Source organism: Bidens hawaiensis, unplaced genomic scaffold, assembly GCF_021521415.1.
Source record: "Bidens hawaiensis isolate Kalapana, Puna unplaced genomic scaffold, B.hawaiensis_p1.1 tig00008283_1, whole genome shotgun sequence".
Taxonomy (NCBI): Eukaryota; Viridiplantae; Streptophyta; class Magnoliopsida; order Asterales; family Asteraceae; genus Bidens; species Bidens hawaiensis.
This window is the reverse complement of record NW_027491589.1, coordinates 46,859-66,838: the sequence shown is the minus strand read 5'-3', so window position 1 is coordinate 66,838 and position 19,980 is coordinate 46,859. Positions and strand designations below refer to the sequence as shown.

General features: G+C 39.3%; 2 protein-coding genes across 2 annotated transcripts; both read left to right on the top strand.

The window, feature by feature from the left end:
• Positions 1 to 1,025: 1,025 nt before the first annotated feature.
• On the top strand, positions 1,026 to 4,871 carry LOC143637423 (calcium-dependent mitochondrial ATP-magnesium/phosphate carrier protein 3-like). Its single transcript, XM_077104818.1, has 4 exons — positions 1,026 to 1,605; positions 2,462 to 3,250; positions 3,331 to 3,421; positions 4,334 to 4,871. Exons 1-4 carry the CDS (start codon positions 1,194 to 1,196, stop codon positions 4,524 to 4,526), a joined length of 1,485 nt encoding a protein of 494 aa, XP_076960933.1. The 5' UTR covers positions 1,026 to 1,193; the 3' UTR covers positions 4,527 to 4,871.
• Positions 4,872 to 16,053: 11,182 nt separating this feature from the next.
• Positions 16,054 to 18,387, top strand: LOC143637400 (uncharacterized). The gene is made up of 4 exons (XM_077104795.1): positions 16,054 to 16,113; positions 16,216 to 16,343; positions 17,895 to 18,179; positions 18,288 to 18,387. Exons 1-4 carry the CDS (start codon positions 16,096 to 16,098, stop codon positions 18,376 to 18,378), a joined length of 522 nt encoding a protein of 173 aa, XP_076960910.1. The 5' UTR covers positions 16,054 to 16,095; the 3' UTR covers positions 18,379 to 18,387.
• The last annotated feature ends 1,593 nt before the right edge of the window (positions 18,388 to 19,980 follow it).

Genomic DNA, 19,980 nt, shown 5'->3' with positions numbered 1-19,980 from the left:
TTATTGTGATTTTTCCTAAATTCTTTGTTTTAGGTATTTAGAAAAATAAACTTTAAAAAAAATATCCTCTAACTGTTTGTTCTAAAATAAAAAACTACATTTTAAATTGTTTAAATATTTTTTTAATTCTCAGTTAAAGATGTTTTTTAATGTTTTCATATATGACTAGACTAAAGAAAACATTTAAAACAAAAGGCTACTTAAAAATGATCTAAAACAATTATGTTTAGTCATAAACAACAATTATTAATATTTATATATAAGAAAAATAATATATGACTAAAAAGACGAAAAAGAGAAAAATAATTGATTTAGTTTCTAACCTTTTTCAAAAGACGGTTCTAATTTTTTTTAACTTCCGCATAGAATTGTTTTTAGTCATATATATCGTAACACTAAATAACATTATTAACTAAGAATTAAAATAAATTATTTAAACAAAAAAGTTAAGATATAGGTTTATTTTTGAAAAAAAAAACTGGAGAATATTTTTTTGAAAACCATGTTTATTTTTTTTCTTATAATAAAAATTGTTTTTATTCAATGGGATTAAGAGTGAGAAAAAAGAAATTTCATCTATTTTGGTAATTACTTTTCAAATCACCTATATTGGTAAATACTTTTTCCCCTCCACTCATTTTGGTAAAAAACTCTGTTTTTTTAAGAATCTAATTATGAGAATCTTTGTTGTTATTGGAGAATCATAACTCCTTCCTATTCCCTTAATCATATATTGAGGGAATCTCTGAGGATGATCCATTGCGAGTTTTAAATGTTTTGTCATATTCCTTCAAACCCCGCCACCCCAATTACGAGTTTTAAACCTTTGTCACATTCCTTCAAACCTCGCTGCCCCCCATTACGAGCCTACAATTGGTGCTTAAAGCTCGTAGTACCCTACTGCGAGTTAACTAGTTATATAAAAAAATTAAACAACCCATCTACAAACACAATATAACAAAAACTTCCAAATACTTGACCCGGAATTCACTCAATCGGGTCAAATTATTGTCAAAGAAAGTTAGAAAGATTCTACGAATATTACTCTCTCTCTCTCTCTGTCGTCTACTACTGTATGCGTTTCATTTCTCCAACCTAATTATTCCACACACACATACAGATCTAATTAATTATTAGGGCATGTATTCAAATTCAATCAATTTAGGGCTTCTTCTTTCTTAATTAATTAACTAATGGCATCTCCGGCAATTAAACACTCACCGGATCACCACCGTCTACCCGCGGGATGCTGCAATCCGGTGACAATAGACCACGTCTTACTAGCCTTAAGAGAGACAAAAGACGAACGAGAGTTAAGGTTTCGAGGCTTGTTCGGCTTTTTCGACACCTCGAACGTTGGTTACTTTGATTCTGAGCAGATCGAAGCCGGGCTGTCGGCGTTGCAGATTCCCGTGGATTATAAGTATGCTAAGGAGTTGTTTAGGGTTTGTGATGCGAATAAGGATGGGAGAGTTGATTATCAGGAGTTTAGGAGGTATATGGATGCCAAAGAGCTTGAGCTTTATCGGATTTTTCAGGCGATTGATGTCGAGCATAACGGGTGTATTTTGCCCGAGGAGTTGTATGATGCTTTGGTTAAAGCTGGTATTATATCATACTTTGCTATTTATTATGCTGTGTGTAGTTTAATTTAGTTTTGCAATGAGTAGATGTTAGATAGCAGTTAATAGTTCACAATCATACACAGTTATATGGCCCGTTTGATCATTTTCGTATGCCATACGAGCGTATGATGACTTGCACCCTTTATAAAATTCTGATTCATCTGTTTAGATGAATCAAAATGTTATAAAGGGTACTCTTTAACAGCAGTCTCGTTGTAGCTTGGTTGCGAAAGGCAAACGATGCTCTGATGCGTTGTGATCCTAACAGCCAAGCGTGATCAGCGGTATACAAGGTTTTTGTTATCATAGAAAATATTAATATACTATATTTTTAAATTATGAACTTTTAAACATTAAAATATAACGTATTCTAATCATCTTCATCTAATTTGTTCAAATACTCAAACTTTAATTGATGGTCAAAATTGTTCCATTAGATTTGAAAAACCTAGATCCATGCCAATCGATTGTGAAATTTGTTAAAATACTAGACAAGTCCCAACGTCACGCGTAAGATCACATATAACTGCATCATGGAACCGCATCGCGCGATGCAATTTTATCAGAGCATCATGTGATGTGTGTATTATGCGCTCTTAATGCACACATTTAGAACCAAGCTCTGTACACACCGGGGTGTCATTAGGAACAGTTGCTCTATTTTCCAGGATAGAGGAAAGATTTGCCCCCCATCATATCCTCCTAGACCCTACCAAAGTGCTTGCTACTAGTGAAACTTTACTGTGTATGTTTGTTTGTTTTTTCTCTGTACACAAAGCATTTCAGTTCTTTGAGGTGTCTTCATCTTATTAGCCATGGCAGCTCTTCTTTTGCAGGGATAAAAATTGATGATAAAGAATTTGCTAGCTTTGTGGAGCGAGTTGACAAAGATAACAATGGTGTTATAACTTTTGAAGAATGGAGAGACTTCCTTCTTCTTTATCCACACGAAACAACACTTGTAAACATTTATCAATACTGGGAACGTGTATACCATGTAGATATAGGTGAACACGCCACAATTCCAGCTGGCATTAACAAACACGCTCACGCCAGCAGATACTTGATCGCCGGTGGGGTTGCTGGAGCCGCTTCTCGGACTGCCACCGCCCCGCTTGACCGCCTGAAAGTCATACTTCAAGTTCAAACCTGTAATTCTTCAATTAAGTCAGCAATTATTAACATATGGAAAGAAGGTGGTGTGTTATCGTTTTTTAGAGGTAACGGATTAAACGTTATTAAAGTTGCACCTGAAAGTGCTATTAAGTTTTACACTTATGAAATGTTGAAGAATTTTATCGGTCGGGACGATAAGGGCGATATTGGAACTTCAGGGCGGCTTATTGCTGGTGGTTTGGCGGGTGCGGTTGCACAAACCGCTATTTATCCGATGGATTTAGTGAAAACTCGTTTGCAGACATTTGTTACTGTACCTGGGTCCGGGCTCGGAAAGGTTCCGAGTTTGGGAAAACTTTCAAAGGATATATGGGTTAATGAGGGGCCTCGAGCTTTTTATAGAGGGATTATACCTTCTCTTTTTGGGATAATTCCTTATGCGGGCATTGATTTGGCTGCTTACGAGACTTTAAAGGAGATGTCAAGAACGTATGTTCTTCATGATAGTGGTATGGTTTGATAATATCGTTATTGAATTTGGATATTAATTATGTGTTGTGATATAATAGTTGTTAGATTTGTCTTGCAGAACCTGGTCCTTTGGTGCAATTGGGTTGTGGGACGGTTTCGGGAGCTCTTGGTGCCACTGTTGTATACCCGTTGCAAGTTGTCAGGACAAGGTAAGATTCACTTTTGTTTGTTAAGAAGGTAAATTGACCAAAATACTCGCGTGCATTGCACATGACTGGATTTACCTGACAAATCTAATGTCCGTTATTGGAAAGGACGAAAAGTGTGATAACATATGAACTTCAGGATGTTTTTGTACTTAATGAAGTTAAAGGGCACGATCTTCAAGTTATCTTATACATAAAGGGCGAAAACTGTAATTTATTCTATTTTATTCTTTTGTAATTTTTGGAGGGTAAGTTTAAATACATATCTTCCAGAAGTCCGAAGTTTCATATATATATTTTTGAGTTACATAATATTGTATTTACACTTTGAGGACGCTAAAATATCATTTTTTTCATACTAAATTGAACAAAATCAGTTACTTATAAACAATCTATTTTACTGTATAAAGGAAATGAACACTATGCACTGAGATTTAGGATATATATGAAATTTTGTACATGTAGAAGGATATATGTATATGTAACTTTTTACTTGCAGAAGGATATATATGTAGGGTTTGGATTAAATACAAATTAAATTAACGTGCTAATTGTGCGTATCAAGTAGTGTAATTATATATACAACATAGTGTAATTATAGTGTAGTGTAATTACACTACGATGTAATTCCATAATTACACTACTTGATTCTCACAGTTAACACGCTAATTTAATCTGTACGCTAACTTTCCCCCATATACGTAATTATATACTTGCTGAAGGATATATACTAAAATAATCTTTTTTCTAAAAAATAGTAAGATTTCGAAACAGTATTATGACCGAAATAAATCTAAATCTTTTAATAAAATGATTTAGAGGATTTTTCACACCTGCATTAGCTTAATATTTTTATTTGACCATCTCGGGACTAAAAAAAACAACCCGGTTAACTTGTGATAATGTGGTTTTCAGAATGCAAGCACAAACACCAAGTGGTTCAACCGCTTACAAAGGTATGTTCGATGTGTTCCTGAAAACATATAAAAAAGAAGGTACTAGAGGGTTCTACAAAGGACTTGTACCTAATCTTCTGAAAGTTGTACCGGCAGCCAGCATTACATATTTGGTTTATGAGACCATGAAAAATACTTTAGATCTTGAATGATTTCTGCCGACATTGATGCTGACGAAAACGAATAAGATTCTTGAATTATTTTGAGTTGCATAATCAACTGTATTTTCACTCGGGATTTGGATTTTTGTAGCAAGAGGTATACCTACTGGAATATCTCATTTCTAATTGTGTACTATTTGAGGCTAGATAATTGACCCATGTATACTTACACTATATAGGTCATCCCCAAATTTGAATATATCAATCACAATTTGCTGCTAATTTTCTCTTACATCAATACATGTTAAATTGATGAACTTTATGCGTGTTGTATATGGTATATATTAAGCATAATCTTATATTGATGAGTGATCTATGATCAGCAGTTCTGATTTGTGAATATGTATTGAAGTATTTTCTTAATGGCTCGCTTGTCTTTATTATGGTCATACACCACTGAAGGTTTATTTGGATTCATGCGGGTAGAATAAGACATCTGCATTACGTATTCTTCTCTTGTTGATTCGATTGTTACAGATCGTTAAAGATACCCGCACTCACCCCATACTTGCACTCGCCATGTTCGGATAATGTGATCACAACCTGGACCATGGTTTGATTGTTGAGCGGTGTTAGACTTCAAATATTTGGGTGTTGATTTATTTAAGCTGAATGTTAGCGATGTATTCGTTCTCATGTGAGATCTATCCGAACTATGAGTGTACTCATTTCACCATCAGATTAATGCAGGTAGGGATTTGATTTCATATTTACAACCATTTGAGCTTTCCCTCGTGTTTACTGTTTCTCAATTAGAATTGCGATTAGTTTAGCCCCCACTTTCACAATCAAACTCACATTTTAATCAGTGGCGGATCTAGAAAAAAAATTCAAGGGTAACCTAATTTTTTACCGTACATTCATACGAAGACGTTTATTAAAATTCAAAAAACCCTCGAGGTCTTGTACGAGTGTAACACTGAGGCCCTGTTTTTTAATTTCCAAATTTTATATTGGATTTAACGTCTAACAAGTCTAGGGGCTGTTTGTTTGGCACTTAAAGGAACCATTCAGATGTAGACGTCTGAATCGGTCAGACATGAGTGTGTTTGGTTGGTTCAAATAAAACATCTTAATGATTCAGTGTAGCTCTGAACCATTCAACTTCAAAAAATGGCTGAACCATTCAGATCTCACACATGCCCATTATACCTTAACATACACAACACTCTTCTTCTTCTTCACCACCATCTTCATCAGCTCTCTACTTCACCGGCCACCATCTTCGTCAGCTCTCTACGCCTTCGCACCATCGACCACCGCCGCTGCTGGACCCGAATCCACGTCTCTTTTCTGCTCCGTCGATGTAGCTAACCAGGTTCAATATCTATTTCTGATTCCGTCGATTTCTATTCCATCCTCAATTGAAATCGATTTCTGATTTCTATGTAATAGAATTCTGTTTAATCCAATTTTTTTATTGTTTGGTTCAATCGATTCAGTTTAATCGGGTCAGAATGGATGCATGGTCAAATTAAGATAACTTCTAAAGCTATGAAATCGTTCTCTTCTCTGCTAGTAGAACACAAGGTGTGATTTTTTCCATAAACCCTAATTCTTGGATGTAATGATATTATAGAAATAATTTTGAAGTTGAAATCAGAGAATAAAACCTTGAAATCTTGTTGATTGTTGCTTAATTATGACTATAGGATTAAATTATTTATATTCAACTCATGTTTATCATTTTTGAAACTCGGATTTAAGTTAAAATAATATTTGGGATGGAATTGGGGCACGAGTTTGAACTTTATGCTTACAATGGCTAATATAATGTTGTTATGAGGAATTATGAACCAAATTGTATTGTTATTTGTTGGTAGCGTCTTTAATCATAAAAGTTGTAATCCCCGGTTGAGTTGTGGTTTTAATGAAGCCTATATAAGTGTAAACTGGAGTATGGATATTGATGTCACTAGAAAGGGTATAAAACTGCGTTTTGAATTGAATTTGAAAACAAAAACAAAGCTGATCCGCAGCTAATCTCGTTACTGGTCTGTCTTTAAAATTTTGTATAAAATCGCAGAAAAATCTAATAAGTGCGTATCTTATATGGTTAAAAAGCCCTTTCAGTTTACTGCATTTCATATGAAGATATAAAAAGCTGATTTGGATATTAAGTGGGGTAAAATGGCTGATTTATGTAGCTTTACATATATTTCAGGAAAGTCGATGGCCAAAAATTACACTGCTGACCTGTTTTTCCCGAATTTATATAAAATCAATCGCATCTCGGATAAATGTGTATTATATATGGTTAAAAAGGTTTCTGAGTCTACTATATTTTACCTTTGATCATGTTAAAGTAATTCAGGTCGTAAGGGTGTCAAAATCCATAGGGAACAGGTGCTGCACAGAACGTGCAACACTAAAATTGGGATTTTATAAGATTAAACTATGCCATGCTATATTTCTTTTATAAAGAAACTTGAAATGAGTAAATGAACAATAAGTGAAGAATACCAATGGCTAGGTGATTTACAGATCCGTCTTGTGTGTTCTAGTATTGAAAGTTGACATTTTATCAAGATAGGTGCTTCGAAGCTTGGAGTTAAACGAGCCAAGTGGATGATCACAAAACGAATATAATTAATTAATCATTCAATTGAATATAATTATGAGTCCTCACTTAAATATGGCTAATCTTTTATGGTGATAATGTGTAGGTAATTTATGAAAGTGTTCGAGTCATGCAGACAAACGAGGCGACTATAGGTAAAGTTTTGAATGTGAGTGGCAAGATGATCAAGTCTTTTATGATTGGGCATTGCACAAGTATGAAGACATTGTTCGGGTTGCAAGAATGAAGACGCCGGTTTAGTTATTGTATATTATGTTCATTTTTAAACATTTATATTTGTGGTGCTCTAAATTTTTGTATCTTTGAAACTTTTATGTATATTGTTTTCATTTTTACATATATATTTGAGTATATATTGGGTTTCAATGGGAAAAAAAAGTATTCTTGTAGTTCGTTGAGTTTTGCACGAAATAGTTTAGAGGGGTAAAATAGTCATTCTGCACAGTCATTCAGAGATCCAACCAAACAATACTTTACTGGTTCAGCACTTATTGGCTCAGAGCCTCTTAATCATTCAGACCTCTTAATTATTCAGCACTTAATGGTTCAGCACTTGCCAAACAGCCCCTAGTTGTTTATAACATTATATTTGACCCAACTCATTTTGAATAAAATTTACGTCAAAACATAGACTGGATTGTTTTGAGTAAAATTATACCGAAACGTAGATAAAAATAAACACGTTGATACACAAGATGATTAGTTTGGGCTACCTAAGGTTGTCTACTATCGTAAACGTATGAAATCACCTTTTACTATTGGACTACTTCAGATATATGGTCTTTATTCATTAGTTGTTAACAAAAATAAAAAATAAAGCAAATAAGATCAACTAAATTAAATATACCAACAAATGTATAAATACATAACGAGTAGAAATTCAAAACTTTTTCCCTTTTTTAACCGAAGAAATCCAAATTTAGTTCTCGGTTATCATTTAAAATATAATATATTTTTTTATTTAATAAAAGCTCAAATGAAATGACATGAAAGGACAAAGGTATAGTGCTTTTTTTACTTTTCCTATTACCTCGATAATTGAGGAAACAAAACCCATCTTCTACATATATCTTCCTCTTTCTACCTTAGTGGACCTGCAACTACACCTTACCGGAAAAAAATTCCGATAAAACATTTCGTTTTCTCTCTTTATACAATATTTACTCAGGGGTAACCTAATCTTCGCTCATGGGTCCCGATATATCAAACTCTTACAAATTAAATATAATTTTGCAAAACGCATCAAAAGTTGAGGTGTAACCAAGGTTACCACTGGACATATGGTATATCCGCCACTGATTTAAATGCACTTTACTTTAGGATGCTAAACTAGCTAGACCTGTTAACAATATGACAGGTCCGCACCATGCACATGAACTCAAAAACAACACAAGTATTCGAAGGTTGACACTAACCACACCATACACATGCCGCCACATTATATTATTGTCATAACAATTTTAGAACAGACATGTTATTAAATAAAAATACAAAAATAAACCATTCAACTATTATCTAAAAAACCCATTATTTTCTTTCACAACAACAATCTTTCACAAATTTCATTAAAAATATATATCATAATCGTGTACATATAATATACATGTATATACATGGGTGCTCTGAAGTCTGACAATTCGAACTAGGGGTGTGCGTGGTGCGGTTGGTGCGGTTTTCGGCTAAAACTAAACTTCGGTTTTGGAGATTTTGAAACCGTTCGGTTTCGGGTTTTTCGGTTTTCTTTTGGTTGTTTTTGCCATTTGAGCTTGTAAATTTTAGGCCGAAAAAAATGGCGGCAAAAAATAACGAATTTAGGTATAAATAATTTTGTTAATTGTAAAATAATAGATTATTATACATTTGACCAAAAATATTTGAGTTACATGTTGATTAAATTCTTATAAAACAATTAATATAAAATATAAAAAACAAAAATTTAGGAATTTGGTTCGGAAACATAAAACCAAACCGTCAGTTTTGTTCCGGTTCGGTTTTTCGATTTCGAATCGGTTTTGACGGTTTCTTGCACTCCCCTAACTCGAACCCGGTTCGTTAGCAATTTTCACACGGGTTCAACCCAACTGACCCGAACCCATTTAACAAACCCAAAACTATAAATAACACTGCATTTCAAAATATCAAACAAAAGAAGATGAAACTGAAACTGAAACTGAAACTGAAACAAAACCTCAATGATTTACTGCAAACAATCAACTGATCTCATTCAAACCCTGAAACACCAATGCAAATCAATCACCCAAATCCACCAAACCCATTCTCAATTCATCACCAGAGGCCTCATTTCTCTTCACCCATCCACCACTTCACACCTACTCACCACCATTCTACACACCTTCAACTTATTAATCCACAACCCAATTCCACACCATTATCATTATCATTACCCACTCAAAATCTTTAACCTCATTACCAACCCATCAACCTTCTGTTGGAACACCATCATTCGCTCCCACACGCTTCTTTCCTTACCCCTACACGCATTGTTTCTCTTCATCCAAATGCAGAGGCGACTTGCGCCTCCAGACGCGCACACGCTCCCGTTTGTTCTCAAAGCGTGTGCGCAGCTGAATGACATTTCCGTTGCGAGAACGGTTCAGTCTATCGGTTTGAAACTTGGGTTTATGACGGATGTGTTCGTGTGTAACAATCTTGTTAATGTGTATGCTAATTGTGGGTGTGTTGGTGACGCGTACCAGGTGTTTGATGAAAGTCCTGTGAGAGATGTGGTTTCGTATAATGTGATTCTTGATGGGTTTGTGAAGGCTAGGGACGTTGATTGTGCGCGCCGGGTGTTTGATGGAATGGCTGAAAGTGTTAGGGATGGGACGACGTGGGGTACGATGTTGGCGGGAAGGCAGCATACTGGTTCACTGCTTGGTCATAGGCAGCTTCAGTGTCTACGTCATAAAGAGGGAAGTTGGAAGGCGGGATGCCCTTCTCAACAAACCCCAGACCAAGCAAGAAACCAGCCTTTTCCCCATCCTCATGGGAAGCGTTGAGGGCTGCGCTCATGGCATCGTTATAAGATGTGTTCGTGAAGATCCGATGCACAACCTACAAGGAAAAATACAAAGTATCAAAACCTTTTCTAAATACAAAGAAAAGCGTAAAGATATTATGAAGCTACGCACCTGCGACAACGCTTCTCGTAGAAGCCATTCCTTGGTGATCAGAGCCTCCTGGAGGGCAGCTTGAGCTTGGTTACGGGCGCGTTCGGCTTCATTTTTGTTAAGGTTGGCAAGCAACACTTCCTTAGCAGCAGCCTCTTCAACGCCCTTAGCTTACGCTCAGTGTGGTCAAGCATACCCCTCTGATCCAAGATCTCTTGGAACTTCTTGGCGTCTTCCATGGCCAAGGCATCATGAGCCTGCTGAAGCCTCTCTAGTTTGGCTTTAAGCTCCTCATTCTCAGCGCGCAGAGGCTCAGCAACAGCTTCAGCCTTGGTGGCCCTCTCGGTCGCGTTCCGCGCAGTTTCCTTAGCCAACCGAAGCTGTTCGTTAACAGCTTGGGCAGCCTTGGAACGGGCCTCGAGACGGGCCTGAACTTCAACCTCGAGGGCCTTGAAGGCCTTTTCCTTCTCCGCAGCAACGGCGGAAAGTCTCCTGTTCTCCTCCCGGATGGCCCGTGCCTGAGCCACTTCTTGGATACGCGCAGCCTTTAACTTGTCGTTTTCACGACAAAGCAACTCGACGCGCGGCTGCATCCGGGCAAGGAGAATCCGAAGCTCATTTGTCAGCCTACCCTCCTGGTAGCTAGACATGGCTTCCCCCAACGCGCCACTTGGGGCTGCGTGACGCGCCCACTCGACGCATCCACAGCCGTCCGAAGGGTTGTTCCCCGGCGGATGTTCCACCGTGGAACATACACCTCATTCGAATCCGACACTGCAAAAACAAAAAGTGGTTAGGAAAAGATGATAAAAATATAAAAAGGCCAAAATAACCCTACGCACCTGTAGGGTCGACAACAGGCCGGTAGCCGCCAAACCCATCACCCGAACCTAACGGATAACCATCCAAGAGGTCAGGCAGATGGGAAGGAGGCAGAGATTGGCTAGAAGCCCCAAACATACCTGCTGAACCGGCCGGAGATGAGGTAGTCACCGGTGCCGGAGGCACGATTGAAGCCGCCGCGGTAGAGACCATCGGAGGTGAACTCACGGGAGGTGAACTCACAACCGTGGCCGCCGCTGCGGAGGAGCCCGCAGAAAAAATCACCGCCGGCTCAGTGAAGGATGCAGTGAAGATGGTACTGACAGCCGGCGGAGATGACGTCACAATTGGAACAGTTGCCTCAACCGGGTGAGCAACTGAACCAACACTTGAAACAGGCGCGGCCGCCTGGGTCATCGCCTCGGGTAGGTTGACCAAACCTACCGTCATGGGTCAAGAGACGCTCCTCCCCGCTCCACTCTGGAATGCGGTAGCATCCACGCCTGCATGAAGACGATATTAAAAACAATGGCGGAAAGAATTGCGGGTAAGATTAATTTACACTTTCGAGTTTTCTTGAGCTTGAAGGTTCTGACAGGCGGGGACGAACCCGATGGAGCCAGCCTCTTCACGCCGGTCACCGTCGTCGTACTTGGCGGATCGGAGGTGACAGCTGTCTCAACCTCCGGGACAGTTGTCTCACTACCACCAGGGTTCCCCACCACCTCCTCACTTTCGGTCTCCGAGTCAGACCGGTTCCCCTGATCGGCGGTGGAGGCAACCTTCGCCTTGCCCTTCGCGCCAGCTGCCTTCTTCCTCACGAAGAAAGGACCGTCTGCGGATTCCTCAGAAGATGACAAAATTAGAGGAATTCCAGCAGAGGTTTGAGCATGGAGAGGACGGGGGTTAAAGAAACCCTTACCTGGCCGCGTGGCGCTCAAAATCTCGTGGCCCGGCGGGTAGACCTCCACGAACCTATCCGCCGTTTGCTCCAGGATGGGCAACTCGTTCTCGTCGAGAGCACGAGTACCCAGCCGAGCGGGACCACCGCTCTCACGCGGTTGCAGAAGCGACTGCAAATTGTTCCCCTCTGAAAATAAACAGAAAAGCAGTTAGAAGAAAAACCCTAAATCAACAAAAAGTTATGAAGCATACCGTAAGGGATAGAGTTCAAACCGTATTCGAGGACGATGGGAATCTGTGGCGCCTCTGCCCCAGCACCCTTCCATACCCGGCTCATCCCAAGCATCACCATCCCAGACTCCGCAAAGCGGTAAACCGGAGTCTGGATCTAAGAGATCTTGGCGAACCATTCCGCCTCTTGGTAATTGGAGGCGTGAAGGCTAGGGAGCGCCCTCCCGTTCTTGAACGTCATCGCAATGGGAACGACGCGAGCGGAGACATAGAAAAACTCCCGCTTCCAAGAACGAAGACTGCGCTCGGTAGCGCAGATCTTCAAACCCTTGATCCGATTGACCAAGGTATACCAGCCCTGGATGCACCTCCAGGAGTAGAAGGTCATCAGGCGGTCGACGCGGGGCTCAACGCCCAGAATGTGGCACACCCATTCAAAGTGGCGAACCTTTGCGATCGCCATCGGGTGCACCTCCGTCAAGTGTACACCGTGTTTCTCCAAAACACGGTACACAAACTTCGTCAATGGGAACCTCAGATTCCCATAGATGAAGAATGCAGCATACACCCATATTTTGCCCTTGGGGGCATCATACACCGTCTGGTGAGACTCAGGAAACTCAGGCTCGAAAGGCTCGAGCATGAACTTCTTGACGATGTACTGGTACAGGTCGACGGAAAGAGCACACTGGCACTCGCCAGCAGTACTCTTATCATCCTTATCAGACGCGGACATTGGATTCTCGGTGTATACTTCGGACTCCTCGGCAATAGCCTCAGGATCACGAATGGAAGACATGTTTTGGAAGATGGAAAGAAGAACGATTTCAGGAGAATGCTCGACAAAAGTTAAAGTATTCGCCGGAAATCGCTTAGAAGAAGAAGTGAAACTGTGAGTTGAGATGCATCCTCTTCCCCCCTTATATACCCATCGCAATAAATGTGATGAATTTAATGCGGGGGAGACGGAAAAGCGCAGGTGCAAATGAGACTATGACACGTGGAATATGCAAGCTGGCAACAACTGTCGACAGGACGCGCGCCGTAAACTTCGCGGCCACGCGCCCGAAGACTCTCGCCCACGCGCCTGAAAAAGCGTCTGGAATGACCATATACTGTCACGTCGCCATAAATTCATGCACGTCCTGAAACTGTCAGAAGAAACCGTCAGACCACGCTGACGTCCCTTCAACAGTTGGACTGTTCTTATCCTTTCACCAACTCTTCGAATTTCAAAAAGATTCAAAAAGATTCAAAAGTAAGCGGGACTTTACCCCCTTACCTTGGCAACCAAGTAACTATAAGACAGGTGCGGGTACAGCGTCAAGGCAAAACCCTTCACATACTTAGCACCTGCAGGGAATTGAAGCTAAGAATACCTCGGCAACCAAGTAACTATAAGACGGGTGCGGGTACAGTGTCAAGGCAAAACCCTTCACATACTTAGCACCTACACGGAATTGACGCCAGGAATACCTTGGAAGTAAAGTAACTATAAGACGAGTGCGGGTACAGTGTCAAGGCAAAACCCTTCACATACTTAGCACTCCACAGGGAATTGAAACCAAGAAGGATCTTCTGGGCCATGCTTGTGGAAAGGGAAATAACATCCCCGCATTGCGGGAACGTTGAGAACTAGATTGTTGGAAGCTCCAAGATGGAATTGGTTGTTTAACATAATTGATCAATATGTTTAAAACTACCAAAACCCCGTGGAGAATCTACACAAGTTCAACTCAACGCTCCCGACTTGCGAGGAGGTTACACACCTACCCGCATCATACCCAAAGATCAAGCAGAACAGTGGGAAATTCTGCACGTGACATTAGGAAACCCGCGGGAAGAATCCCCACGGAGACCTTAAAACTAAACCCTTTTCAAAACCCTTTGCTTAAGTCCAAAAGTTCACCTCACTTATTAACAATTCATGAGAAGAACATTGGACTGGGGGACTTGAAGAGGTAGGTCCCAGCAGAGCCCAGTTGGACCCGCAAGACTCACCTTGAACAGGGACGTCTGCGCGGTTGGACCCGCAAGACTCACCTTAAACAAGGACGTCTGCGCAGTTGGACCCGCAAGACTCACCTCGAAGAGAGACGTCTGCGCAGTTGAACTCGCAAGACTCACCTTAAAGAGGGACGTCTGCGCAAAGACCAACTGGATCCGCATGACCAACCATGCTCAGAGACGTGACGTCCTTACGCGCAGTACGCAAGCTGTTCCCGCAGGAAAAGCCTCCCAATGGTGACGTACTCCGCCTGTTCCCGCAGCTACGGATAGTAGCCATCAGGGAAGGCTACCCGCACAGCAAGGCTACACGCACAAGGCACTAACTCTCAAATAATTCAGTAATGTCACCTGAAGAGGGAATGAGCAAGTCGGGAATACTCCCGCCCAAAGCCGAGAATTCTCCCGCCCAAATGAGCCAGTCCGTACGCTACTGGAGGATCTTTTGTACTATACCTGCCAAGGTATGGATAAAAGATCTGACCAAAAGCTACGACAGCTCACTGACAACAGTACGACGAGCAGCACGCTCTAGTACTTAATGTCACTATCAGCCGCTGCCTACTCACCAACCCCTGTCGTGGCACGTGCATAGCCTGCAGTTGGTGGAAAAGGAATAGTACACAGCCGGCCATGTCACTATCAGCCGCTGCCTACCCACCAACCACTAGCATGGCATGTGCGTAGCCCACAGTTGGTCGAAAAGGAATACTATTCAGCCGGCTGTACCTGCTTGGAAACCTACCTTCGGCTATAAATACTCCAACACCTTGGAACGGTATCATTATCTTATATCTTCATATATTATCTGATATCTTCTCTCTAGCTATTTCTCTTAATATACACTTATATTCAAGAGCAATCTAGTCTGATTCTCACGCCGGAGGGTGGTCACAAGGAGGTACCCCCCCCCCTTCTCAGTGACGAGCTCACGGTGTCTGTTTTGCAGGTCATCAGAAGAATAACCATCTTGCCGGACCTAACCCTCGTGGGAAATATCTATTTAACCCCCAGATTATCCGTAATCTGCCGGGGTCGATTAGTGTTTCTTCAAATTCGAACACTTCGAAGACTATATGTTAATGGGTTTAAGATTTATTTATATGAAATAGTACTTATAGTATATGATTGATGTATTAGTGACACAAACTTGTTTGTACATGTTACATAAATATAAAACGACCCGATCAAGATCATAGAATACAATATTATTGAATCTGTATATATAAAATGGCGAGATCTTCGTTTCGTGTTGCTAGAGTGGTGTTTCTTTTCTAAGTTTCAAGTTCCAACACAACATGAAGAAGTTATTTCAAGAAGCAAAACGTCTTCGCTTATCAAAAGAGTGTATCATCTGGTAAATTGCTAGGCCCGATTGGAGGTGGAATTGAAACCAAGCCAATTGATTGTTCTACCGTTCACACCACTTACTATAATAGTCGTAGCTCATATAAGTCTTTTCATTGTATATGTAGCTGATGTTGTTACATTCATCACTGCATATAAATATAAGACATCTTCATATATTAAAATTCTATTAGTGAAATTTTCATATAAAATGGACAGAATATATATATTAGTTTTAGTTTAAGTAGAGATTAGAAAAAAAAATGAAGTGCGGAAAAAGAAAAAGACATGACACAGTTGATTGGGTAACTAAGAATCCAAACACAGTGTCTTGTGTCAGGAAGACCATGACGCGTTGCTTCCAGACTTCTCCAGCAAAACCGGTACACGTGTTCCCTGACACGTGTCTCCATCTCCTCTTCTCTAAACTATGTTTCTTTCCCAATATATACCCACAACCTATACACCACCATCAACAGTCAGCAACAATTAATAATCCATCAACGATTCATTCTTTGCACAAAAACTTACAACTTCAATGGCTCTCAGAGCAACTGTGAGTAAATAATAAATTAATTTGTAAAATTTTCATCATTAATTTCATCTTTATCTATGATCAAGTAAGTTGATTATTTTCATTTATATATATATGTTGCAGAATTTATTGAAATCAATGGTGAATCGGTCTAGAGGAAGCTTTGGATTTGCTACTTCAACCACCCCCAAGATGAAGGCTTTCTCCCCTAACGCCGATCATGACTATCATCATCAAGATCCCAAACCAAAGTAATATCTTCTACTTCACTTATTTATTATATAGAGGTGTAAACGAGCCGGGTCGAGCCCGAGCTATATAACTTTTTACCTCTTGACTAGATACTCTTATCTCTAACTAGATACTCTTATCTCTAAAGCTTGAGCTCGTCTCATAGCTTGGTTTTCAAACTCGACTAGTTTATTATTTATATGTATTTATATATTATTTTAAGTTTTAATTATTTAGTACTACATATATATTTATAATTATTATTTTTTATACATGACATAGTATACATTATTCAATTATTTTTATATACTAACTAGTTTTATCCTCTGTATTACGTGGGGTTGTTTAATATTGTTTGTTCGAATATTTATTTATTTTTTTGAAATAATAATTTTTTATTGTATGAAAGTTAATAATATACCTATGATTATTTGATGATAAATTATTTCACAAATAAATGAGATGTTATAACCCGGTTTAAAAGCTATATGGTTTTGATGAGACCCAAAACCTGTTTATTTTTTTACTATAAAATTGGTTTTTTTAATTATAAATAATATTTATGAAAGTTAATAATATACTTATGGTTTGATGAGACCCAAGACCCGTTTATATTTTTTACTATAAAATTGTTATTTTAATTTAAATAATATATATTTTTTTTAAATAAATAAGATATTGATTTTTAGTATATCCTATTTTGTATGATTTTTACATCAATAATTTGGTGAGAATAATTTTTAATTTATTGAGATGTTATAACCCGTTTAAGGAATATATGGGTTTGGTAAGACCCATACCCATGAATTCGGGTCAAATGCATGAGAAGCCTCCATTTAAAAATCAAGCAAATCTAGTGACTCCAAAAAAGGGGAGCGATCACATCACGACACGTAGGATTTTTATGTTTTCGTTTATATATATTATATAGATAATACTTACTATATACATTATACATATATTAACAAAAGCTATATGAGTATATAAATAAAAAGCCCTTTAGCGAGGCGGCCTAGCTTCCCATGTAAAGCTAGGGTCGAGCTCAAGCTCCTTTTTGGAAGGAGCTTTAATAAAATCTCAAAACTGGAACTAGCCAAGTTCATTTAAGCCTGCCTTGATTCAAGCTCTTAACAAGTCTATCTCGACCTCGAGTAGCTTGGGTGGTTACCTCGTTTACACAATTACCAGGGGAGGCTCGGAGGATGTGCGAGCCGCATCATCAGCCGAGGTACATAAGGTTCGGGGGCACAAACTTTTTTATACATATTACATATATATGTTTTTTGGTATTAAAAATAAGGATATTCTTAATGATTTATGAGATAAGAACATGCTCTGAATGGTTTCTGCTTATAATAAACTGGCCGATAAAAGTTTTATCCATGTACGCTAGCGAATAAAAATTTCATTAAGGCATACGGGCCTTTTTATTTTTGCTCGGCCTAGACATTTAAATTCTCGGACGGCCCTGAAATTACACCCCTGATTCCTACTATCAAATTCATGATTTCTTTTCATGTATCTGTTTTGATTTGTTGCTAATGAGTGTGATCATTTGTGGGTGAAATTAGATCGTTGAAAGGAGACTACGTACCGGTGTACATCTCACTCGGGTTGATACTAATGTCAGTTAGCATCGGGACATACACGGCGACGCACCAGCTGAAGAGATCGCCGAATGTGTTCGTGAGGAAATCGAAGCGGGAGACTCTGCCGGAGCTGGTGGAGCCGGAGAAGGTTACGGAAGAGTCTGAGGAGTTTATTAAGAAGTCGTTCTTCAGGAAAATCGCGCATGTGCAGGATGCGGACCGCCAGGACATCATGGCTGATCCGATCCGTGGGGATACGTATGCAATGTATGAACAAGTTAAGATAATTTAGTGGATTAGACTATAGCTAATTAACAGGATAATGATGATGATAATGATGATGATGATGATTGATGTTGGTTTGGTGGTTTGCAGGGACCAGAAGCCGTATGTGGAGTCATTGAAGTCGGTGGGAGTGGAGGTGGAGAAGAAGCCGTTTGTTGAGCCTCCCCCATTGAAACACTGAAGTAAGCTGCCTTGAAAGGGTGATCTTTTGTTTGTTGTTTAGCAAGACTGGTTAAGATCAAATGTTGTGTTTGTATATATGTTTTAACTAGTTTGAACTTTGATTTTGGATGTGAACACTCTATATGCAACTCACTCTTGCTTTCTGTAGAAAACATGGGATATATGTAATAGAAAGCATATAGATCTTTCCTTGCTACAGATTCTATCTTGAACATTATAAATACTCATATGAAAGACAATTAGCCTTATATAGTTTTTCATTTTCGTTACTTTTTCTAGGAAGGAAAATGAAGAATGAACACAAGGTGTTAATGAACGGATGTGCGTTGAATCAAGTTTATCCAGACTAAAATGAGTTATAGCTCACTCTAGCGACCAAATGAAACATCACAAAAATCATTTTATTCATTTACCAAGTACATGCCATATTGAGTTTTCTTCAAAAGAATAAGAGCATTTTAGTGAATGCATGTACTATTATTATGTCAGAATTTACAGATAATTTTACAAACAAGAAAGATGTAGCGGCGAAATAAAGCGACAAAACTTTATTATATATTAACCCAAACAGAAAGAACACCTCCCAAACCTTTAGAACTCACATATATGAGTTCTTGATCAACATTTACGAATAATCATCCACTAATACAAATAAGTTGATAAAAGAAAGATGAACAATAATAAAACCAGACTACTTGAATTACTGATACAAATAAGTTGATGAAGAAAGAAAGACGAACAATAATAATACCACACTAATTGAATGAAACTCTAAGGGGGGACGGGGCACCGCGTGAAAGAGATCCATAACGCGTGATGGCACCACTCAACACCGCCGCCAGAGGGCTATCACGCGCGTGATGGCAATGTTGAGTGATGGCCATCACGCAAGTGATGGAGAGTGATGGTGGGGTTCTCGAGGAAAAAATGACTGTTGCAAGATGGAAGTAGCCGTTGGGAGGTGTTGGGGGGGGGGGGGTGAGAGGGTTTAAATAAAAAAAAACAATATAAAACCAAAACATAAACCAACTCAAACTTCCCCTTCATTCACAACAAAAAAATATGGCATTTCCGAAACACTCGATGCCCTTAGACACCGATAGCTCGTCGTCTTCGGACGATGACATTCTCGAATGGTTCTCGTTGCTATATAACGAACTTGAAGGCCCGAGCCGTCCAAAGAAAAAAGTGGTGGAGCGTGATCGTATACATGCCCACGACGTGCTGATGAACGACTATTTTGTGGAGGATCCGAAATACAATGACGAAACGTTTAGGGAACGCTTTCGTTTGCCGAAATCTTTATTTTTAAAGATTATAGCCGACGTCGAATCAAACAAAGAATGGTTTCAAGAATCTTACGACGCGAGGGGCAAACGAAGTTTTACGACGCTTCAAAAATGCACATCCGCTATTCGTCAAATAGCGACAGGTAACCCACCCAACCAATTCGATGAATACTTACAAATGTCTGAGAGAACTTCACGTGAATGTCTACAATTCTTTTGTAACGCGATTATAAAATTGTATGCCAAAGAGTTTCTACGAAAACCAACAAGACACGGCATTACACGTCTTTACGCCGCGCACGAGGCTAGAT